Source organism: Eschrichtius robustus, chromosome 10 (assembly GCF_028021215.1).
Source record: "Eschrichtius robustus isolate mEscRob2 chromosome 10, mEscRob2.pri, whole genome shotgun sequence".
Taxonomy (NCBI): domain Eukaryota; kingdom Metazoa; phylum Chordata; class Mammalia; order Artiodactyla; family Eschrichtiidae; genus Eschrichtius; species Eschrichtius robustus.
In genome coordinates, this window is record NC_090833.1 from 55,339,372 (window position 1) to 55,365,151 (window position 25,780).

Consider the following 25,780-nt stretch of genomic DNA (forward strand, 5'->3'; position numbering starts at 1 on the left):
AGTAGCAGTAGGAGTAAGGTAGGCTCGGCCATGACCAGAAGGGATGAATGCGTGTGTATGAATGTGCCTGCTCACTGGCCTACAGTCACAAAGTGACGTTCTTAAGTATGCGAGGTCCCACAGCCTGAGACCTGGCCACATTTGGGAGGGTGAAGGTGAGCTGTGCCGTTTGCTTTTTTTTTTCATGGTAAATTGAAATTTATTACTGGGAATGGTGGAATGGGTTAGTAAGTATAATTGAACTATACGGAGTGGTCGTTAAGCCTGGAGATAATAGATAATTGTAGTGAAAAGTCATATCAACAAGCCATTTATTACGTATATCTCTGTTCCCAGGCCTTTATGGCCATCTGTATATTTCCATATTTTGAATGCTCATTAATAGCGAGGGAGAACACTGACCAGAGTTTTATCTCATTCTTGTTGATTTCTTGAGTGTAGTTGTGGCACAGGGGTGAACTCGCCAAAACATGGGTAATCCAAGGAAAGGATACAGGGCTGGAGATAACCACAGTCTCAGCAATCTTTTTCCCAGTAACCAGGGGTGGTTGAGCTTAATTCTGAACTTTAAAATAACTTTTTTGTACTTCAGACCTTTTATATAATGAAAAATGCCTTGATCTGTATTCTTATAAATGGTGCTAAAATATGGTACTCCTACAGGAACCAGGGCAATTCACAGTAATGTTGGTTACTTCGAGTATTTCACTGTGGGAAGAAAGCCAAAATGAATGTATTTAATGAAAAAAAAAAAAAGACTCCCACATCTGAGATCAATAGTGGGAATCAGTATCATTTATTATTTTGAGTGGGGCATCTAATCAGGGCTGCTGAAGAGAACAACAGGAACACTAATCAAGATGAAGTGATCTGCCCATGAACTGGTCCTGTCAGGAATAAAATGTTCAGGTCCCAAGAATTCCTCTCCCAACAGAAGCCCAGCTGGGCACAGATCACTTACCGGAAAACCTTCAACTGTCTTCATGAGCACCTCCCTACACATCCCAGGTTGAGAAGGTGTCAGCCTGGGTTCAGGGAAGAGAAAGTCCCGTGTGTTTTCTTCATAGTAGGCCAACTCTTCCCACGCTAGAAACAAAGGAAGAAAGGCATAAGTAGATTTATGTTCTGAAAATGATGTATCTACATCCCTGAGTTTAACAAAATAAAAGCTTAGACAAGTGATGGCAGAGACAGCACTCAGATAAAAATAGACATTTTGATCACAGCACCTGTTATTCAAGAGGCAACGACTTCTACTACTTTTTGTCTCATGCATAATTTTTAAAAGCCTTCCCAAGTCACTGCAGAAAAAAAAGACTATCTAAAGGGTTGCTCCACAAAATAGAACAAAAGGGAAAATCTCTTTCCATCCATCTCTTTCCATCCAACATCAACAAATGTTTTCTAAGGACATACCGTGGGCCAGGTCCTAGGGATAGAACAGGCAGACAATGCCCTGTTCAAAGGTTACAGTGTAGACTAGGGTTCCATGTGTTCTGTGATGCAGGAATGTCAGCATCCCAGTGGCTCAGAGAACAGCCAGAACTGTGGTTCTCAGCAGTACTGGTACCAAACCCAGGGACATTTTGGAAATTTGTGGAGAAATTTCACAGGCAGGAACCAAAGTTCAAGGTATCCTGCAATGCTCAAGACACTCCTGCACGACTTTTTAACAACCTACCAGACATTCTTTCAGGCAAGAAAACTTTTTATAGTTATCTGAGCCTGGAATCTAACTGTTACATATAAACACAAAGCATTTTTTTGTACAACTTAAAAATACACTGAATTTTCAGGAAAGCAGGTACCATGTAGATTAAGGAACAATTGTACTTTGCTTTGTTTGGATATTTACCAAGACCCTTTTGGCATTTTGAAAATCATATCACATCCAAATATTACATTTTGCTCAACATTTACATATTAGTATACATGTCATTTTATTTTAAATCATTTTCCTTTGTATTTCTCCTTTATATTATGGCTGGAATACTATATATTTTTTGCAGTGACCTATATAATTGGTTATATTAACTGCGAATATTATTTCAGTATGGCAAAAGGGATAGTATGAAATACTCATTACCAAAAGATCATCTTGGGTGTAATATGATTAAGAATCACTGAGCTAAAGGATGGAGAAGGTGCCTTCTACAAAGCAGGTGCTACACAAGTGGTTTGGACCAAGAGTGGCCCCTGTACAGAGCACCACCAAAAAAGTAACTGTAGTCAGTGAGGTAGCTTTGATACTGACCAGGGTTCCTGGCCTTCCCCAATCAATAGCAATTGACTAGAGGCTAGATAAGAAACTCAGGCAAGGCTTTACTGGGGCCCCTGCGACCTCAGGAGGGAGCAAAAACAAATAACGGTTCCCTTGCTTGCTCAGTCCCCGAGGCGGGGTGAGCTGGTTCCTTATATGGGGGTGAGGGTAGGGATGTGTCCAGGGATCAGGCCAGTAGGTGGCTTAGGTGTTTTGCCCACCCCTCCGGTGGTGTGTGTTGAGTGCAGGCGGCATACCTGCAGGCATGCAGTACCCTGCATTTGCTCCCCGACACCCTGTTTTTGCTCCAGGCTCTTCAGAAGTGGCAGTTGCGTTTTTTGGTCCCTTTGTATCTTTTGCCCAGAATTTGCCCCAACTGCCCATGCACACAGTTATTTTTAGTCCCATATAGTTTCTCTGTATTTTGTTGCTGGAGGATAGGTGTGTCCAGGTGCAGGCATTGTAGCAAAGGGTCCCAGGTCCCAGCCTGTCTCAACTTTACTGTTTTGTGACTCCTATTTTATTTGTCTGAAGAATTCTGATGAGGGTATATTTTGGTGCATCAACTGTAGAAAACAACTGACCTTACATCAAATAATATGATGGATTAATTTCTTCCTACTTATTCCATTTAATGTGAATGTTTGGATTCTAACAAGGATCAAAGTGCAAAAAGAATGTGTTCTACATTTTTCATCATATTTCTTTCTCTTCTTCCCTTCTCAGACATGCTCCAGCCACAAAGGACTGATGATGCATCTTTCCCTCCTCTGCTCTGCACTTCCTCAGCTTATGCTATTTCTTACAAAACATCCTTTCTCCCTTCCCACCCTGTTGAGATTCTATTCATCTTTCAAGTTTCACCTTAAGTGTCTTATAGTATCTCCAACATAACAGGTCCAAAATAGAACTCTTGACTTCTTTCCACAAATAAGCTCTCCCCTACCTTCCCATCAGAGGAGCCAGTACTAGTTACTCAAGCCAAAAATCTAGGATTTATCCTTGATTCCACTCTCACTCCTTACATCAATCCATTAGCAAGTTCTGTTGACTATATCTCCAAAACAAATCTAAATTTTGTTCCCTTCTCTCTATTATTACAGCTACCACCATGGTCCAAGCCCCCACCCTCCTCTTTCCTGGACTGCTGCCATGACCTCCTAGCTGGTCTCCCTGCTTCCATTCTTCCTGAACTCAAATCTATACCCCACACACTGTGATGTTACATCAGATTGTGACTTTCACCTGGTTAAACCTTCCAATAGGCTTGCCATCATATTAGAATAAAATCTAAGCGTCTTATCCTAGCCTTTAAGACTCTGTATAATCAGGCCTCTAATCACCTCTCCTACTTCCTTTATTATCACTCTCCTCCTTGGTCATTCATTAGCATCCCTCCTGCCCTTCTTGCTGTCCCTCAAACACACTGAGGTCATCTCTACCTTAAAGATTTGTCCGTCTTCGGACTTCCCTGGTGGCGCAGTGGTTAAGAATCCGCCTGCCAATGCAGGGTACATAGCTGCAATCCCTGGTCCGGGAAGATCCCACATGCCACAGAGCAACTAAGCCTGTGTGCCACAACTACTGAGCCTGCGCTCTAGAGCCTACAAGCCACAACTACTGAGCCCGCATGCTGCAACTACTGAAGCCCGCCTAGAGCCTGTGCTCCACAACAAGAGAAGCCACCTCAATGAGAAACCCGCGCACCACAACGAACAGTAGCCCTAGCTTGCCGCAACTAAAGAAAGCCCGCGTGCAGCAACAAAGAACCAACGTAGTAAAAAATTTATATATATATTAAAAAAAAAGGTACTGGATTTAGGGCTCACTCTAAATCCAGGATAATCTCACCTTGAGATCCTTAACTTAATTAGCGTCATACATGCAATGATCTGTGATACCAGCCCAGCAGTGCTCCCAGCACTATGCTGGTCTCCACAAACATTGTGTGTTTTCGATCGTATGTTCCTATTGGGAACAAACACCTGGTATGGTGCTCTACACAGTGGGCTTTTCCCTTTTCCTTTCATATGTTTTTGGCTAGTTCTTGTCACTGCATCCAAAATGATAGCTATTACTTACTATTCCTACATTTAGCAAGAATTAAGATAAAAATGAGAGGTCCGAAAATTGGAAGTGAGTTATCTGCTATCTTTGGAATCACCAGAATAAAAAAGAAACTGAAATAGGGTTAGAGAAACAGAAGGCTGTGACGCATCTCAATTCTGTCTCTCTGGTTTGGTCATTTTCTAAAGATCCAAACTACCACCCAGTGTGAAAATGTCAGCACACCAAGGGGATGTTACAGCAAGAGCCTAGGTTATAAATAATAAATAAACATGTGCACAGGCTGAGCAAGTCTCATAAGCCAAGTAAAATGCCTGAAAGAGCTCGGTGTTCTTAATAGGCTAATGGCACAGACAGGGACATCATCAATGCCATCAGTGAAAAACTTCTCCCTGAAAAACGAAACAAATGAGACTTTAAGAGAAATAGTAATTTTAATAACGATACTGGTTCTAGAAATATCTAACATTTAGAGAGCATATCAGAATTGACAGCTTGCTTCCCCATATGGAGTCTCACTTGATTCCTTCTTTACAGATAACTGAGGCTCTGAGAGTTAAGACACTTGTCATGATGCCAAATGGCAAAGCAGGAATTCAAAACCAGATCATCTGAGGCAGGAGTTCTTTCCTTGCTGATGCCTAGTAAACATCACTACAAAGTATAAAATCAAGCTCTGGGGCTTCCCTGGTGGCGCAGTCGTTAAGAATCCAATGCAGGGGACACGAGCATTGGTCTGGGAAGAGCCCACACGCTGCGGAGCAACTAAGCCCGTGTGCCACAACTACTAAGCCCGCACTCTAGACCCCGTGAGCCACAACTATTGAGCCCGCGTGCCCAGAGCCCGCGCTCCGCAACAAGAGAAGCCACCGCAATGAGAAGCCCGCACACCACAACGAAGAGTAGCCCCCACTCACCGCAACTAAAGAACGCCTGCGCGCAGTAACGAAGACCCAACGCAGCCAAAAATAAATTAATTAATTTAAAAAAGATCAAGCTCTGATTCACAGAATGGGTGCCCACTAAAAAAGAGCATTTTACAGCTGGACTGAGCATTTTACAGCTGGACTGAATATACATGACTTATCCCAAAGTAGAAGTTTCTGTGTAAGAGGTCAATAAAAAAAAAAAAGCACCAAGCTCGCTGTCAAACAGAATTATGCTGCCCCCCTGTGTCTATTTGCTTTTTCCCATCTTTGTAAACTGAAGACCCAGAGGAGTCTTTATTACTTCTAAGCCAAGTCATTGGATCTCTTCATTCTTTAGAAGTAAAGTCGTATGCAAATCTGAGGTACTTGTATCACAAACTTAATGGTCATAATATGTCTTTTGATTATAGTAAGTGTGTTTGAAAGTGCTATGAAAAAATATCAAACACAGTAATATCTACAACAAAATGAAAAGGTAACAATTCGGCCAATGAAGAATTGTTCCCTGAGAACCTAAATGTGGCCCATGTGACCCCACAGCACAGTCCACTTGAGACTTTAAGCAAATCATTTTTACTTAATTATCTAGTATCAAGAACCAGCAGATCAAGGTGGCTCACCGTCACCACTCTGTACCTGGTGCCACTGGCATAATACCAGGAAGTGGCACAGTGTAGGGCATTTTCTAAGTACACCTTCAATAAACATATGTTGGACAAATTAATGGATCAATCTGTAATGCATCTGAAGCTAAACAAAATTAATTATATCAAGCAATTCAAGTTTAATTCCACTAAAATTACAATCTGAAACTGAAGGATTGTAGACAAAAGGAAGACAAGTACAATAAAGCCCCCACTTTGTATCTGATTAACTTCTGAGTTACAACCTGTAAGCATGCACACAGCTTCAATATTCTCCAGTCATCACAATTTTGAACTATTCTTGCAACCTTCTCACAGATGGATTTCCGGTCAAGTAAAAAAAAAATGGCAGTCAAAAATATACCAAATTTTTAAAAGTTGCAGGAAATATATATTCAACCTATCTATATACACATATATACATTAAATATACATATACTAAATATTAGACATAGTTAATATTTATGTACATATATGTGAGTGTGTGTTTGTGTATATGTGTATATATTTTAGAATTGAATATACTAAATGCATTATATATATTAAATGCATTATTAAAGGTCTAAAAAAGATATACAACAAATTGTTAATTGTAATTATTGTCAGAGGTTGTTGATGAATGTGGCGTTTTACTTTTTATTTTATATTATTTTGTTATTTAAAATTTTTACAGTGATAATATTTATTATAGATATTGGGTAATCTTTTTAACTCACGAAAAATTAAACAAGATCAAAATGGTCCTGCTTCTATTTTGTTAGCATACTAAAATATAACTTGCCAGTTAACAGTGACATACGTTTGAACATAAAATTGGGTCAAATAAAAACTTATGGAAGAAAACTCAATGCCCAGATTTTAGCCTGTTACTTTTAGGCTACAAAACATTCAGTGAGAATTTCTGAAAAGCAGGTAGGAGGCATCTCTGATCTTCCCTCTGTTCTGCCTACCTAAGAAAGCACTGACATATACAAGAGTGTCCATCCCTAGACCCACCGAGAGTGGGGTTCTTATCTGTTTTCAGGACCTGCCTCTGCCAACAAACCAAGCAGCAGAAGAAAGAACTACAGACTCCTGGGTCCACTCCACTCCACTGGGGCCCTTGACCTGCTCCAGAACAGCCATAGTAGGCAGGGCCATGATCCTCATAAAAGCCTCCACAGCCACCTCTGCTTTAGCTGAGGCATCTGCCAGACTCACCTTTCTTCTCCCATGCTTTCTTAAGAAAAAGAAAGTTTCACACAATAAAATATCAAAATAATGCAACAAAACAGGGGAAATACATATGTGTTAAGCATAATTGATTTAAAACTTTGGTAAAAATATCAGGAATTTATACCAAAATGCAATGTTAATATGCAGACATCACTCCACAAGTAATCAAAGGACACTGACAGTCATACTATACAGAAGGAAAGAAAGAAAACAAATTATAATATGGGAAAATGGAAAATTTCTGAAGTAAATTTAAAATGTCAAGGTTGTCACAAATCGTATCTAAAAAGAAGGGACCGGAAAATATGGTAAAATATATTTTAAAGAATTGTTACACACTTTATAAACACAAAAAATCCAAATGATAGCATCCAGCATTAGCTAGGATATGGGGAACAGGCACTCTATACAGTGCTGAATGCAGTAGAAATAATGGAAACTTGCTGGGGATCAGTTTACTCTCAGGTTATAAGATACGGTTCAATCTAGCAATTCTATTATTTACAAATATATCAAGAGAAAAAATAATTGTTATAAATATATGAAAGACAAAGAAATCCTAATGCTCAACAATATCAATTTAAGATTGGTAATAACACTACGGAAAATACATAGCTATTGAAAATGACAAATAAGTTACCTACAGGTAACAATGTAGAGTGAAAAAGTAAAACCCAAAGTATTATTTACAGACTTTTTATAGACCTATAAAAACACATAAGTAAATTCATGAAATTCTTCATGATATCAAAAATAATGCTTTTCGATCTGTTTTTAAAAATTACAATATAACAGTAACATATAATTGGGGAAGTTAGTAAGAGAAGAAAATGTATGTGACATTATTTATGTAAAAATTCCATATCCATGTGTTCTTCTAACCACAGAGAAAGCAAGAAACATGTTCACCAAAATATAAATAAAGGTTTCCTCATCATTTGGGGATGCTTTTTACAAGTTAAAACTGTGAAGCTGGGAAGGGAAAGGGCAAAGCGTATGGCAGCAAAGATCAGAAGAGTATTAGAAATGTTTCTGAGTTTTAGGTATCCTCTCTCTCTCTCTCTCTCTCTCTCTCACACACACACACACACACACACACACACACACATACACACGCAAACTCTAAAATCACCAGATAATCAGCCACATTGAGAAACTCTGAGAAGTGGTGTCACCAGGTGGCAGTTCCTACGTGCTCTCACTAGCTCAGGTCTCTTGCATAACACAAAACAAAGTCATCACAGAACAGTTTCCTCCTAAAGTCCCATGATTCCAGCACAGAGGTCTCAAACTTTTTCTGCAAAGGGCCAGAGAATAAATATTTTAGGCTTTGCAAGCCATATAGTCACAACTACTGAACTCTCATTCCAGCACAAAAGCAGCCATAAACAATACTTCTATGAATGAGCATGGATAAAACATCACAGACGATGAAATTTCAATTTCATATAATTTTCATGTATCAGTAAATATTCTTCTTTAAAATAATTTTTTTCCAACCATTTAAAAATGTAAAAACCAAAGACAGTTCGGCAGTTCCTTAAAAAGTTAAACACGGAGTTACCATGTGACCCAGCAATTCCACTCCTAGGTATATACCCAAATACATACCCAAGAGAACAGAAAACACGTATTCACACAACTTGTACGTGAATGTTCACAGAAGTGTTACTCATAATATCCAGAAGGGGAAACAACTCTAATGTCCATCAACTGATGAATGGATAAACAAAATTTGGCATATTCATATAAAAGTACATTATTTAGTACTGATATATGCTTCAACAAGGATGAACTTTGAAAACATTTTGCTAAGTGAAAGAAGCCAGACATAAAAGGGCACAAATTGTGATTCCATTTACATGAAATGTCCAGAATGAGCAAATCAATTAGAGACAGTAAGTAGATTAGTGGTGGCCAGGGGTTGGGAGGAGGAGGGAATGAGGAGTGACTGCTAATGAGTACAGGGTTTCTTTTGGGGGTAATAAAAATTCTAAAATTAGATAGTGGTGATGGTCACACCATCTTGTGAACATACTAAAAACAACTGAATTGTACACTTGAAAATGGTGAATTTTATTGTATATGAAGTAAATCTTAATTCTTAAAAATGTAGAAGCCATTCTTAACTCACAGGCCACACAAAAACAGACTGCAGGCTGGATCTGGCCTGGGGGCTGTCGTTTGCCAACCCTGTTCTAGCATCAAGAGAGAAGATGGCTTTGGGTTTCACACACACACAAACACACACTCTCACTCACTCACTCTACAAATTACGACACAGCCAAAAGCAAACACTTGAAAGAAGCTGAGCCAGGACTAAAAAAATTATTTGATGATTATTAGATAAAATTATGAAAAAATGGAAAGTCAAAGAACCTGTTTAAGCTATGCTCACTGCTTTTTCAAACCCATAAAGTTACTCTTCTGAAAACGGGCAGGGCTTCCCTGGTGGCGCGGTGGTTGAGAGTCTGCCTGTCAGTGCAGGGGACACGGGTTCGAGCCCTGGTCTGGGAAGATCCCACATGCCGCGGAGCAACTAAGCCCGTGTGCCACAGCTACTGAGCCTGCGCGTCTGGAGCCTGTGCTCCGCAACAAGAGAGGCCGCGATAGTGAGAGGCCCGCGCACCGCGACGAAGAGTGGCCCCCACTCGCCGCAACTAGAGAAAGCCCTCGCACAGAAACGAAGACCCAACACAGCCAAAAATAAAATAAATTAATTAATAAAATTTAAAAAAATACTTTCTTTAAAAAAAAAAAAAAACGGGCAAAATTCCACAGACCGGTGGGGTAAAAAGCATGTGTTATATAGAGCACAGCTTTTAAATGCCAGTCCCCATTTTGTCATGCCAAAATCCTTTTAAAATTAAATTAAACTAATCTAGAAATTCATTTATTGGCACATTACCTGGAGGCACTAGCTGTATTAACTCAAACCTTGTTAGAAAGCCTAAAAAGGAAAAATGAGATATTAATACTTTAGAATACTGTCAGAGTTTTTCATTAATTACTAAGTTTAAAACTGCCATAATACCCCATTTACATTACTACTACTGATAGTAAGTGGCATACCAACAATGATTCAGGTATTTCTAGACCCAATAAATTGGGGGCATGGGGTGAGAATAACTGAGTTATAAACATAGCATTTTGTCTCCTGAAAAATATTGACAAAATATGATATTTTCTCTCTTAAAGATGTATTCATAAATCACGGAAATAACAATATACTACTTTTCATTTTAAAAATTCAAAATACAACTGTTACCCATTAACCTATAAAAGTTTATCTTGCTTAAAGCAGTATGCTATATGACTATATAAATTAGACATAAAACAACATTTTTTTATATTTCCTGAGTTCAAAATATATTTAGAAATAGTGAGCTCGAAGAAGATATACAGATTGCTAACAAACACATGAAAGAATGCTCAACATCACTAATCATTAGAGAAATGCAAATCAAAACTACAATGAGGTATCACCTCACACCAGTCAGAATGACCATCATCAAAAAATCTACAAACAATAAATGCCAGATAGAGTGTAGAGAAAAGGGAACCCTCTTGCACTGTTGGTGGGAATGTAAATTGATACAGCCACTACGGAGAACAGTATGGAGGTTCCTTAAAAAACTAAAAATAGAACTACCATATGACCCAGCAATCCTACTATTGGGCATATACCCTGAGAAAACCATAATTCAACAAGAGTCATGTACCACAATGGTCACTGCAGCTCTATTTACAATAGCCAGGACATGGAAGCAACCTAAGTGTCCATCGACAGATGAATGGATAAAGAAGATGTGGCACATATATACAATGGAATATTACTCAGCCATAAAAAGAAATGAAATTGAGGTATTTGTAGTGACGTGGATGGACCTAGAGTCTGTCATACAGGGTGAAGTAAGTCAGAAAGAGAAAAACAAATACCTCATGCTAACACATATATATGGAATCTAAAAAAAAATAAAATATAAATGTTCTGAAGAACCTAGAGGCAGGACAGGAATAAAGATGCAGACGTAGGGAATGGACTTGAGGACACGGGGAGGGGGAAGGGTAAGCTGAGACGAAGTGAGAGAGTGGCATGGACTTATATATACTACCAAATGTAAAATAGATAGCTAGTGGGAAGCAGCCACATAGCACAGGGAGAGCAGCTCGGTGCTTTGTGACCACCTGGAGGGGTGGGATAGGGAGGGTGGGAGGGAGACGCAAGAGGGAGGAGATATGGGGACGTATGTATAGGTATAGCTGATTCACTTTGTTATAAAGCAGAAACTAACACACCATTGTAAAGCAATTACACTCCAATAAAGATGTTAAAAAAAAAAAAAAGGAAATAGTGAGCCCATGTTCAATGTCTATAAGGCCAAGAATAAAATTTAAATATTAAAAGTAATTTAAAATACAAATGGTATAACAATAAAAAATCAGTAAAGATAATTCCCACAAAATATTAGAAGTAAAAACATTTTAATATGGACAATAATGGTGATTATAGTTAATACTGTACTTGAAAGTTACTAAGAGAGTAGATCTTAAATGTTCTCACCACAAAAAAGAAATGGTAATTATGTGATGTGCTAGAGGTGTAAGCTAACACTATAATAATCATTTTGCAAAATATCTGAGTATCAAATCACCATGTTGTTACCTTAAACTTACACAATGTTGTATGTCAATTATATCCTCAAATAAAGCTGAAAAAAATATATACAATAAAAGTAAAATTCTCCCTTTGTAGATTTATGAAAAACACAAATACATGAGGACAGAATTTTAAATGCCAAGAAACTTAAAAGCCAAGACACCCCATAATTTTGGGTTTTCCAAACAGGAAGAAGGACTATATCCTTTCCAACCATCACCCCAATGGTAATGTAAAGCGCTTAATCTATCTCAGTCTCTAAATTCCTTACACTCAATTAATTCTCACCACGTGTCATGTCACGAATTAGAAGACTTAATATTGTTCAGATGGCAATATTCTCCAAACTGATCTACAGGTTCAATGCAACCTATCATTGCCTATCAACATCCTAGCTGGCTTCTTTGCAGAAACGGACAAGCTGATCCTAAAATTCGTATGGCAAACTAAAGGAACCCAAATAGCAAAAACAGGCTTGAAAAAGAAGAACTAAGTTGGAGGACTCACACTTCCTGATTTTAAAACTTTCTATAAAGCTACAATAATCAAAATAGTGTGGCACTGGAATAATGATAGATTTATGAATCAATGCAATAGAACTGAGACACCCCCCACCCCCAAAAAAACACCTCACATTTACAGTCAATTGATTTTCAACAAGAGTGCCATGACCATTCAATGGGGGAAAACTACTCTTAGTAACAATGGTGCTGAGACAACTGGATCTCCAGATGCACAAGAATGAAGTTGGACCCTTAGCTCATGCCATTTACAAAAATCAACTCAATATGTATTATAGACTTAAATGTAAGAGCTAAAATGATAAAACTCTTAGAAGAAAATATAGACATAAATCTTTAACTTGAATTACACAATGGTTTCTTAGTTATGACATCAAAGGCAGAAGTAACAAAAGAAAAATAGATAAAATATAATTCATCAAAATTAAAAACTTTTATGTTTCAGAGAACACCATTAAGAAAGCAAAAAGATAATCCAAAGAATGGGAGAAAGTATTTGTCAATCATACATCTGATATGAAAGTTATATCTATAATATATAAAGAACTTACAACTCAATAATAAAAATCCAATTAAAATATAGGAAGAGGATCCGAATGGACACTTCTCCAAATAAGATATACAAATGGCCAATAAGCACATGAAAAAATGCTCAACATCTTTAGCTATCAGGGAAATGCAAATCAAACCCACGAGGTACCACTTCATACCCACAAGGATGGCTACCAAGCAAAAGGATAAATAATAACAAGTGTTGGCCAGGATGTGGAGAAATCAAATCTCATATATTGCTGGTGGAATGTAAAATGATACAACTCCTTTGGTATAGTCTGGAAATTCCTCAAAAAATTAAACTGAGTTACCATATGACCCAGCAAGTTCACTCCTAGGCATACACCCAAGAGAAGTAAAAACATGTTTAAAAAAAAAACTTGTACACAAATATTTATAGCAGCATTATTCATCATAGCACCAAAGCAAAAATAATCCAGATGTTCATCATCTGATGAATGGATAAACAAAATGTGGTTTATCCATAAAATGGGACATTATTTGGACATAAAAAGAAGTGAAATCTTGACACATTCTATAGCAAGGAAGAATCTTGAAAACATTATGCTAAATGAAAGAATCCAGTTACAAATGACCACATATTATATAATTCCATATATATGAAATATGAAATATCCAGAATAAGCAAATCTATAGAGGCAGAAAGATTAGTCAGTAGTTGCCTAGGGCTGGAAGGGATGAGGAAGAATGGGTATAGGGTTTCTTTCCGTGGTGATGAAAACGTTCTAAAATTGATTATGGTGATGGTTACACAACTCAGTTAAGATACAAAAACCATTTAATTGTAATAAAACAAACAGAATCATACCATCCAGTAAGTGCCATATATATCTAGAAAAGGATTTGTAATTGAATCAATGACATGACTGAAATTTTACACAGACTATCTTGAACATAAATATGGGGTAAATATGGAAGTATCACAACTTAGAAAATAGAATTTTATATCTGTGAATTACATATACACAATAGTCTCTCTCTCTTTTGTTGGGGGTGAAGGGAGGAGTACCTACTTTCTAAAATGTCTGCTACAGCTCCAGGATCTATTGCATTTTCAAATACCTGCAGGAAAAAAAATGGGGAAAATAAATCTTCAAAGTTTTATTAATATATACTTACAGAAAATCTAGATCATATTCTTCCAAATAATTAACACATGTCAAATCCAGCCATATAATATCTTAGGATTCAACAGGAGTACCTTTAACAGGTATGTGGTTAAAAGTTCAACAAATGACTATAGAATAAATGAATGAGAATTAACACAACACCAAGTACAAGGAAAATTTAAGTTAGCTGAATCTACCACATGTTCAAAACATCATCTACTTGACCTAGCCCCACAGTTTGTTGCTAAAAGCACATCTGGCATCTACCTGAAAGAGTTTTGTTTGAGTACCTAGAAAAACATCCTGAATACAACAGATACTCATTACATGTTAACTGAATAAATGACTTCTCTTCCCAAGCAATTGGTTGTGCTAAAAAGGAACATAAATAAAAATTCTATGTGCAACACAAAAGAAAAGCTAAGTACTCATAGCTAGACTCCCACAGAATCCAAAAATAACAAGAGAGAGAGCCTCATAAGTTTTAGGTGTATCATGAAGCACAAGAAAAACACTGTGATACCTGTCTACCCACAGCCAAATATGTTTATTTTGTCCTTGAGATAAAAGGGCCTACGGGACTGAAGTAAAGGCATAACATGACCCTCTCCCTGAACTCTAGAACCCTGTAAGAAACACAATTTTTCAGCAGAGTTTGATTTCAGGCATTAAATTTCTGATTTAAACGGTGTTTAACCTTAAGCATGATTAAAATCTACTCTTGATCCAAAACCAGGTCTGCTTTAACTACAAAAGTGGAGGCTGTTCCCTGTAATCCATTTCTGTCTTACTGACTTGGATTTAACAAGCAAATGTGAGTGAGTTGGGTTTTTTTCCAAAATTATTTCAGTAATATTAGTTCAACCCTTCTCTTCATCCATGTCTAAGAATTTTCTCAAGGATGACTGTGGGGAATATATGATCAACATGAACTGCTCAAACACAATGGCTCATACATTCTTTATGAGTAATTTCTTGTTTATCTGAATGCTTTAGAACATTGAATTCTGAATTATACAGAAGGTCCAAGGAGGAGAAAGTGTTTTTGCTACTCCCTGCAAGTATTTGCAGCTAGAGAATGGAACAGATACAAGAAAGCTAGAGCCAACTGGTAGAAAGCTTGAATATGAACTAAAACAGCTCACACAAGAAGGCAATTTTTCAAAATTTAAAATAAAGCATTTATTTAATTGCACTTTATAAAATGAAAAATGGTCTGTGATATCTAGTAATCTCAAATACACAGCTTTGCAACATCTAGAGTGTGACTCTGAGACTCATTCTCCTCTTCTGCAAGTCAGGGAGCTTGGACTAGATGACCTCCAAGGTCATTTACAGATTGATTTACAGCGTCTACAATTTTACGTCCTTGGGCTTCTTATAAAAAGATTTTTAAAGTCTTCTAGAGAAGCAAATTTACAATTGATAAAACTAATAAGGAAATTCTTGGGGGAAAAAAATAGACTGGACTTTCACCACCCACTTTTTAACCACGACCAACATTGAAATGGTTAGAACTAGGTTCCTTTGGATTCGGACTGTATGTTCCAAGGTAATATCCATTTATTCCTCTCTTAACCAACCAGTTTGGAAGACTATTTAAATTAACAGGCTGAGTCAGAAAGAGAAAAACAAATACCGTATGCTAACGCATATATATGGAATCTAAAAAAAAAAGAAAAATGGTTCTGATGAACCTAGGGGCAGGACAGGAATAAAGACGCAGATGTAGAGAATGGACTTGAGGACACGGGAAGGGGGAAGGGTAAGCTGGGACGAAGTGAGAGAGTAGCATGGACATATATACACTACCAAATGTAAAATAGCTAGCTAGTGGGAAGCAGCTGCATAGCACGGGGGAGATCAGCTCGGTGCTTTGTGACCACCTAGAGGGGTGGGATAGGGAGGGTGGGAGGGAGACGCAAGAGGGAGGGGATATGGGGATATATGTATACATATAGCTGATTCACTTTGTTATACAGCAGAAACTAACACAACACTGTAAAGCAATTATACTCCAATAAAGATGTAAAAAATTAATTAATTAATTAATGAGCTGTGATTTATAAAAATATTACACACAGCCCTAGCCCTTTCAAAAATCAATCCTCATCTCCTCTGCTACTCTGTTTGAAATAGACAGGTCACCACCATCCAGACCTTTAGAAGTGATAGGCCCTACCCTGAAGCCTTCCCATTCTCATCTCCTCCCCAAAAGAACCACCTCAGTGATATTTTTTGGGACAAAATCATAGGCTTATCAAGGTTAAAATTGATTCAATCTCTAAATTCCAAAACAAAAACTTCAAGAGATTGTCAGTGATTGGATAGTAATGAAATTAATGTTCCATTAAATATGAAAGTGGGAAGAGGGTTGGTAACGTGTTGGCTACTTATATTATGATCACATTCACTGGAATGGAATCTAGCTTTTATCACTGCAGCTAAATAAACCAGATATGACCTAAGGAAACTCAGTAAATCTAAAAAGCCTTCTTGTTTTGTTACAGGATTTCAGATACAGGATTTAACTAATTTGGTTAGTCTGGGGTATTTTTCTGAGTCTAAAAAAGTTTGTTTCTAAGGTCTGCTAGTTTATTGATAATCTCTCTCAGAATGTAACGCAGCTGCCTCTAACACCTCCAAGAACATTCAGAAAATGCTCTCTGTTCCAGTTAGAAAATGCCATGGGAGTTCCAAAAATAGAAAACATCTACCAGGGTACTTAGCACTAGTTTGACAGAACTTGGCTCAGATCTGGGATGCAAAAGCAAGTCCTCCAACTATGATTCTGCACTGTGCTGAGGTGCCTTCATGTAATTTTTTTTTTAAAGAAAATTTACAAAATAACTTTATAAAAGCTGTGTTCTTTATAAGAACCACTAAATGATCCTCAGACAACAGAATTTGAATTTCTCTATTTAGCAAAGAGAAAGTCAAGATCACCTTTTCAAACCTCATGCTCCGCTGAATCACAATAGGGAACACGGAAGGAAAGCACTGTGTCTCCAGGTACTGATTCAGGAGGTAAACCCCAAGGAACACATCTTGCTTGCCAGGAAGGCACACCCCTGGGCAAGAAATCTTCAAAACAAAGAAAAAAATAGAGAACAGGGTTTGCGTTTTGCTTTGTAAAGGGTCTATTTTCCCTAACCTCCCACAAACAATGTCAAATTTCCCCCACCACCTTAACCCTCACCTCTCTCTCCCATAGCACTACCCTCCCCTCTCCTCTCCTTGCTCAAACTGGAAATTCCAATTTCCTCCCAAGTCTCCGCCAGGTGTCACAATCGTCCTCTCGCTGGCTCCTCTCCCCGCCCCTCCAGGATGGCAGTGCGGAAGCGGAAGAGGCTGCAGGGCCGGGAAGCTTCTCCTTAGGCCGGCCGGGTCCTGCGGTCCGGGCCGCCCGCCGCGATGCCGAGCCCCCGGAGGAACGCCGAGGGACGCCCGCTGGCCGCCTGCGCCCCGAGCAGCAGCGGCAGCCCGGCCCATGGCGGCGGCGGCGGCGGCGGCAGGTTCGAGTTCCAGTCCCTGCTCAGCAGCCGCGCGCCGGGCGCCGACCCCACCTGCGCCCGGCTCCGCGCGTCCGAGAGCCCAGTGCACCGCCGCGGCTCGTTCCCCCTGGCCGGGGCGGGCTCCTCGCCGGCGCTCCCGCCCCCGCTGCCCGAGGAGGACCGCATGGACCTGAACCCGTCCTTCCTGGGCATCGCCCTGCGCTCCCTGCTGGCCATCGACCTGTGGCTGTCTAAGAAGCTGGGGGTGTGTGCGGGGGAGAGCTCATCCTGGGGCAGCGTGAGGCCCCTTATGAAATTGCTGGAGATCTCGGGACACGGCATCCCCTGGCTGCTGGGCACCCTCTACTGCCTGTCCAGGAGCGACAGCTGCGCCGGGCGAGAAGTGCTGATGAACCTGCTCTTCTCCCTGCTGTTGGACCTGCTGCTGGTGGCCCTGATCAAGGGGCTGGTCCGCAGGCGCCGCCCGGCCCACAACCAGATGGACATGTTTTTCACCCTTTCGGTGGACAAGTACTCCTTCCCTTCGGGCCATGCCACCAGGGCCGCCCTGGTGTCACGGTTCATCCTGAACCACCTAGTGCTGGCCATCCCACTGAGGGTGCTGGTGGTACTGTGGGCCTTCATCTTGGGTCTCTCCAGGGTCATGCTGGGGCGGCACAATGTCACCGACGTGGCTTTTGGCTTTTTTCTGGGCTACATGCAGTACAGCATCGTGGACTATTGCTGGCTTTCACCGCACAATGCTCCAGTCCTCTTTGTACTGTGGAACCAACAATGACACCATCTCATTCGTTATGGCACCAGATCTGAAGGCTTCTACACGTGATGATGCTGACATAAACCAGCAGCCATCCTGCTTGCCCCCCTAAGGATTTCAGGCTTTCTTTTGGGATTTCAGGTGTCCTACAATCTTGATGGGTTGCTAGGCTAGAGCACAGTGCTGACCATTACTGATGACAGCCATATTATAGAAAGCAAAAAAAACCCCCTCTATTATATACCTATTCAACAACTTTTTATATCTCCAGGACAACTTCAAAGAAACCAAGTTGAGGTGATTATAATATTGCTGCTTTTTAAAAGTTGACATCAGAAAATTTTGTTTTGTGTAATCCTGTAAGGCAGCATATCACTTGTAAACTGAACTTTGAAAAAACAAATCACCTTCATTCTGTAAATATAAAGGCAGATGAGCCACATACTAATCCTAGTTCTTTTCCTGAGGTAGATTTTAAACAGTACTTTAAGAGTCTAAGACATAGGTTTTTCTAATTTATCCTCTGAAGATCTGTTACCACAGTTGGGAAGATTTATTCTTAATCCTAATTTTCTTGGTACGCTTTTTTAGTTTTGTCTCTTCCATCTTTGCAGAGCAGGTAGTGAGAAGAGAGATTATAGTACATATCTTTCTCTCCTTTTCCTCTACCTCCTCAAAAGATCTTTAAAAAGATATCTATTTCCCACTAAAATTGTCTTTCTGCATTCAGAGAACAAGCCAAGAACTTTCCTGAAGAAGAAACACTTAAAGGTGGGCATATCGACAGTGCCCATAGAAAAGGAAAGATGGGACTATGGCCTCATGCTTAATTCTGTTGACAGCAAATAGCATGGCATGACAGAGGACAGAAAAGCGAAGCTGCTGAGGAGATCAAAGGAACTGAGAGTCTCGGGGTAGGCTCACTACATACTTTGTCAGTGGACCAACATGGAAGAAGATGGGCCCTGCTGCCTACCATCTCTACTGAATAAAGAATAATGCTTCTTTAATGAGGTAATAAAGTGGAAAAATAACTTGATTCTTTGCAATGCAAGAGCATAAGCTTTCAAATATATACCACAAGGATGACCCTGTATATTATAGTTTTTCATATGGAATCCCATTTCCCGGTATACAGCACACTTTAGGTAACAGCATTTAACTTGAAATTCATCAAGTGGAGCCTACTGCTATACCAGGCACAAAGTATAACTCCTAAATTTCCATTTATATTGACCCTCACAATTAAAGCAGTTTATCGATGGTGCCTCCCCAAATCACAAGACCAAAAACCTCCAAGTGCAGGGTGGACTCTGCTCATTATTCTTTGACCAGGAAAGATGGAAGAGGGTGTGTGCTTTAAATGCTGCTCTGCCTGAAAACATGAACCTTTAAATTACCTGTGGAACTGGTGTCTTTAGATAATCTTAACAACCAATTATTTTGACATTTATAAATAGAAAGGATTATGGCATTTGATCTGTCATATAGAGATGTACATAGGAATCCGGAGAATGGCTGTGACAGCTAGGCTCTGATTGGGTGGAAGTGTGAACTTTCTGCATGTGAGAGGAACACTGAAAAAGGAATAGCTTCTTTTCAAAATGAAGCAAAATTATTTGCATTTCCACAACATCCTGAACACAGACTACATCTTCACTTCCTGAATCAGCCAAACTGTGACACTCTAAGTGGTTTCCTTTATTGTTTAGCCTTAGAGGGATCCTTTATTTTAATTGCAGCAATATTCAGGCCAGATATTTGGAAGCAGTTTTTCCTCTTGCAGCATCTACAAGTCTGAATACTGGGAGATCAAAATTAGGCTCACCTCATTTCTGGTTATTTTTCTGGAATTCCCTATCTTGGTTGCTGGGGCCTGAGTTTGCTGGCTTTTAAAGCACAGATCAATTCACCTGATTTTTTTTGAAGCATCCTAAGTACCGTAGAGTAAAAAAAACTGATTCCACTGTTAATTAATTGTACACTGAAGAATGCCTTTTAAAAATCAAAATAAAATTAACCAGTAATGTTGAATGAAGTGAGATGAAAACTTGTTTAATTTTTGCCTTAATGAGCAGGAAGACAGATGTATCACTCAACGTCTCAAGAATTCCTTCATCTTACTGCACAATTGTGAGAGGTCACAGTTGATATAGCACAATTGATACAATCTGGTCCTATTTGCTGTCAGCAAAATCGGTCAAATCCAGGAAATTTCCATCTTTGTTTCAGAGCTGCATGTAGGATGAAATCACAGCATTTGTCACTTGTATGGAGGCTAACCAGATTTTCCATGGCCGTAACCTGTTGGTGTTCTGCTTATAATCCTGGCCAGTAGAGAAGCTCCTTATAGCTTTCAGGCAAAGCTGTGTACAGACAGTCTGTCACCAACTACACATGGAAGGGTTGGAAAATGGAAGCTGAAATAAGGAATGACTGACCCCAAACAGGAACAATGGAGTCATTCTGCCACAGCACCTCACTTAAGCAGGATTCAGTGGATAATTATTAAACAGCTGTTGATTGATCCCTTTTGGAATTAGCAAGCCAGAGCCACCTGTAGGGGAAGTAGCTTAGAAGATACTTGATTGGTTTACAGAGGTGGCAAATTATCAGGGAAGTGATCTGGCTTTTTGAAATTAAAATCTTCCCTGGTTATTTAAAGAAGGGGCTTTTTAATCTTCACAAATCTGTATCCCGGAAAAGAAAATAAAATCCTTCTTGGACTTAATGCAAGGTTATTTTAAAAGAACAGAAAAATTCCGGATAAAGCCAAGAAACAGCTAGGCTTGGGGGCGGGACGGGGTGGGGGGCGGGAGGGGTGGGAAGAGGTTGAGTTGAACTAAAGGTTAGAAAGTAAGAAAAGACCAATGTAGAGAGTCTTAGGGACAGAGGTAGGATTAATGATGTGTGTGGGGCGAGGGGGTGGTGAAAACGACCCAGAACCATTTAAGAACCCTGGGGAAAGAGTCTGATTTGGGCCAAAGAGGAGAGGTTCGTCGATCTCTCTTACCGCCCGGATCTGCAGTTCCACCACCACCTCCAAAGGCATAGTTCCCTACGTGGGCGAAAGGACTGAATTTGAAAAGATCCTTTTGCGCTGAGCCTTGGACCGATTTTTCTTAGTTTAACTCAATCCTTGGAGCAAATGTTCCCAGTAGTTTCCCAAGCTCCCCACCCCCCTGTACCCTCATCAGTTCTGCCACCAGCCCAGGTCCCTCCCACCGGGACGGTCTCATACAGCGCGAGCTGGAGCCAAGGCTTCCAGAAGGCTGAAGCGTCGCGTTGCTATGGACACTCAAACACGCAACCTTCCACCCGGGAACACTTGCGAGGCCCCCGGCGCCGCCGGAGTGTGAGCCTCCTGTGCTCCACTTGGAACGACACTGGCTTCCAGACTGTGCGCTAGCGGGAGAGAATGTCCTAGTGTATATGCCCTGGTGGCCGGATCACGAGATGCTAAGAGCCCTAGCTTCCTTTCCACCGCGCTTTCCATCCACTCTCTTTAGGGCCCCAGTCACTATGTTAAAATGTTTACAGTGTCAATTCTAAAAGTCGAATGTGATCATAGCTCCGTTACGATTTAAGCCCTGCCCATTTTTAGTATCTATACGACCCCCAAGCCCTGGAAATTCTGTAACAATTACAATTAAAATAGTAGTATGTCCCTAAAGGTACTCTCATGCTTATAAAAATCATGCTTATGAAATGTTACGTCCTCATGTTTGGTTCGGAAAACATGCCCACTGTCAATAAGAAATGAAACGTGTGCTAATTAAAAATACAAGGACAATTCCTAAAGAGGTTTAAAAGTTACGTATCCTGTTTTAGCCCCAATAGAAATATTTTTCAGTCTCTTTACCGGGGTTTAGTTAACTTAAGGGAAGCACTGAATTACATTATCTCCCAATGGGTAGTTACCATAGTTGCCAAAGCCAGGGTTACACTGTAAAAACCGTCAGAGGTAGCAGGCAGGGCAAGAGTTCTTAACCAGTAGAAGAAATTGCATTTTTTCCCATTCACTGTATTTAATAGACAAAAATGAAGGAATAGAGGAGGGAGTGGCTGCTTCTAGCCAATCAGAAAAATCTGGGAGGGCCAATGCTGTCTCTAAACAAAACAAATTTTATTGGAATCAGTCATTTATTACTAATATTTTGCATTGGAGATTTATGCAGTTGCAGAAATGTGAGTGCAAAAAGATGTCCTGAGACAAGAATTAGGTATTAATTTTGGTAATTGGAGTGCCTTTCCCTGAAAGGGAAAAACTCAGTGTGATGAAGGAAGATGTATTATGTCCTTATCCAATCCTCGATGATCTGTCTGTCAGCATAGCAAGAGGCACATCAGTGGGTGCTTGGCTCCCTACAGCATCCAGAGCACTGATCTGTCAGATCACACAACTTGCTGGCACCCTTACTAATGCATTTATATACAGGGACAGGACCTGCCTTGACCTTACAAGTACGTCATCAACACCAATGCTAAGACATCAAGGATAGTGACAACCAAAACACAAATAAATAAGTGGACAGACATAATGGAAGGAAGGAATCAATCTTTATTGAGAACCTACAAAATGGTAGGGATATTGCATATGCTAATTAACTTCATCCCCACAGTAACTCTTTCAGGGAGATATTATTATTCTTATTTACAGGTGAAGAATCTGAAGCCAGACAGTCTTTTGTCCAATGCCACACATCTAAAGGGAAGGAGCCACACTTGAATCCAGGTGTGCCCTACCATGTCTCTGCCATTGCAACATAGACAACCTATTGATTCCGAGACACAGTGTCCCATTCTATGCTCTTCCCAGCCTTAACTGGACTCTCCTTGCTTAACTGAACTCTCCTTGATATAACTGGAATCTCCTTGCTTGGCTCCTAGGGCACAGCCCTTTTCTGGTTTCCCTTCAACTCTCTGGCCATTCTTCCTCTAACTCTATTCATCCTCCTCTCCCTGGCTAAGCAGTGTTTCTAGTTCTTTCTTTTCCTCCCTCTATATCCTTTACCTAGGGTGTCATCCAATGTAGGTATGGATTAGCAAATGTATACAGATTTACATATCCCACCCAAGCCTCTCTTATACTTTCCCAGACAAGGTAGAATCTCACTATTATTTATTTACACACACACACACACACACAAACACATACATATATATCCTCTTTTTGGCAACTGTGACAATAGCAGTCACATTTACATTTGCTCCTGTGATTGTTGATTACTATTTGTCTCTATAAACTGTAAGCTCTGCATGGCTAAGAGTTTGTATCCTAAATACCTAGCAGAGTAGATGCTCAATAATTATCCTGAATAGATGTCAATTTCAGAGATGGTCAAGCCAGGCTATAGGGTTTAACGTATGTACACGGGTAAGGGGAGGTCCCACCACTACAGTGCAAACTAAATACGCAAAATGAGAAAGGACCAGGCAGAGCTACTTCCGCTAGTCTGGCATAGGGGTATTAACTGAGTTGATAGGAAATATTTACACTCTGTTAATTTCCCCCACCCCAGTCACCTGAGGCACTCAGCTGCCAGGGAGATGCGGAAGTTGCTACATATACAATGTCTCTGGCCCATCTTGCAAAGATTGAGGCTGCCACCTCCACTGGAGGCCAAGCAAAGCCATTGGACTGTCACCTCTTACAGAGACTGGCTTTATTACCTGTGTAGGTACCTGTGTAGGTGGCAGAAAACAAATCTCATTAAACAACTCTTATTCCCAGAGTATTTCTGCAGTGCCGGCTGATCAGCAGTGACAACAGCATTGCAGAAATGACACATCAGTAATGCATCCTGCTCACATCCTGGCCACTGCCAAGAAAATGGTACATGTCCCAGATGGGGATTTTCCAAAGAGTTAATTATAATGAGCAAAGAACAAAATATTACAGATAATTATATCTGAGATTTTCCTTTTATCTAAAAAAATATAGGACACTAAATTGTAAACATTTCTTTTCAAATAACATTGGAAGGAGTATTCATACGAGGGGAGGACAATATATTAAAAAAAAAGGAATCACTAATGGCAGGGATGTGGGAAAATACATTCATACATTGTTGGTAGGAGTGTAAATACATAAAGTGTATGAATTTTCTATGGCTTCTATAACAAATTACCACAAACTTAATGGCTTAAAACAAGACAAATGTATAATTTTTGATTTTGTGAATCAGAAATCCAACAGAGATCTTTAAAAGCAAAATGTGAGGGCTGCATTCCTTGTCTTTTCCATCTCCTTGCTTTTCCAGCTTCTAGGGGGCTGCCTTCATTCCTTGACTCATAGCTCCCTTCCTTCATCTTCAAAGCCAGCAACATTGAACCAACTCCTTTTCATGCCACCATCTCTCTGGTTCTTTTAAGGACCTTTGTAACCATATAGAGTCCACCAGATAATCCAGGATAATTTCCCTATTTTAAGGTCAGCTGATTAGAAACCTTAATTCCATCTTCAAGTTAATTTCTCTTTGCCATGAAAGGTAACACGTTCCCAGGTTCCAGGTCTTAGGGCATGGATATCTTTGGGGGCCATTATTCTGTCTACCACATATAACCTCTCTGGAGAGCAATTTGTTAATCTCTATCAAAATTTTTCATTTGACTCAGGAATTCCACTGCTAGGAATAGGTATATATGGGTATACTTTCACAAGTACACAAAAACATATGCTGCAGCAATATTTGTAGTTTAAAAAAATACTGGAAACCATCCAAATGTTCATTAAGTATGATCAGATTAAATCAATTATGGTTAAGCCTCAAGATGGAATAGTATGCAGCATGGGAAAAGAATAAAGCAGAGCTCTAAGTCCCAGCAGTAAAAACTCTCTAAAATATAGAGCTAAGAAAAAAAAAGCATGGGACAAAAATGTGTAAACTGTGCTGCCATTTGCAACAGACAGAGAATATGATATGGACATACATGCTTAGAATATTTCTGAAAGAAAAAACTAGAAACTGCTAATGGTGGATGCCTCTGGGGAAAGAACCTAGAGTAGAGACACAGAGAGAAAACTTACTTTTCATTGAATAGCCTTAGATACTTTTAAAATATTTTTGCAAAATATTTGCATTATTTGGTCTAAAAAGGAAAACAAATTAAAACAAGTAGAAAATATAAAATAATAGAAAGGATAAATCTGGGAGGATAGGGAGGACCAGGAACTGGCTTCTTCAGCATTGGGGCTCCAGCCTGTATACTGCATACTGTGAGAATATCCACGCAAGTGTGTCTGCTACTTTTGCTTCCAGTGCAGTGTGTTTTATCCTGTGACCTCTGGATGTGTCAGGGATCCTAAAGGCCCTGAAATGATAGGAAACCTTTCATGCATGTGCATATGTGCATTCTTCTGGGAAGAGAGCCTGTAGTTTTCATTGGAGTCTGGAAGGGGTAGAGTTAGTCAAATCAGGTTTTGGAACCACTGTCCTGCAATCAGTTCCCTGCTATAGCAAAAAGAAGGGCCACCCACGTTATCTGACAATGAGGCAGATAAGGAAAGAGGGGCTCTTCTCTCCATCA

At 39.8% G+C, this 25,780-nt stretch overlaps 2 protein-coding genes across 10 annotated transcripts in view; one reads left to right on the forward strand and one right to left on the reverse strand.

Moving 5' to 3' along the window:
- Nucleotides 1-25,780, reverse strand: part of SPATA6L (spermatogenesis associated 6 like) — a 58,260-nt gene that overhangs the window by 26,941 nt on the left and 5,539 nt on the right. For 6 of the 9 annotated variants that reach the window (XR_011075133.1, XM_068552608.1, XM_068552606.1 and 3 more), the window contains exons 3-7: nt 21,264-21,308; nt 16,925-17,062; nt 13,883-13,931; nt 10,024-10,065; nt 962-1,086 (exon numbers count right to left, since the gene is read on the reverse strand). Coding sequence is in view for 8 of the 9 variants with exons in the window: in XM_068552608.1 (XP_068408709.1) it covers nt 962-1,086; nt 10,024-10,065; nt 13,883-13,931; nt 16,925-17,062; nt 21,264-21,302 (393 nt within the window). In the remaining variant the exon portion in view is untranslated. The remainder of the gene's footprint in view (nt 1-961; nt 1,087-10,023; nt 10,066-13,882; nt 13,932-16,924; nt 17,063-21,263; nt 21,309-25,780) is intronic. The other 3 variants (XM_068552607.1, XM_068552610.1, XM_068552611.1) reach the window with 3 other exon arrangements.
- Nucleotides 17,345-20,945, forward strand: PLPP6 (phospholipid phosphatase 6). Its single transcript, XM_068552438.1, has one exon. It carries the CDS (start codon nt 17,393-17,395, stop codon nt 18,269-18,271), a length of 879 nt encoding a protein of 292 aa, XP_068408539.1. The 5' UTR covers nt 17,345-17,392; the 3' UTR covers nt 18,272-20,945.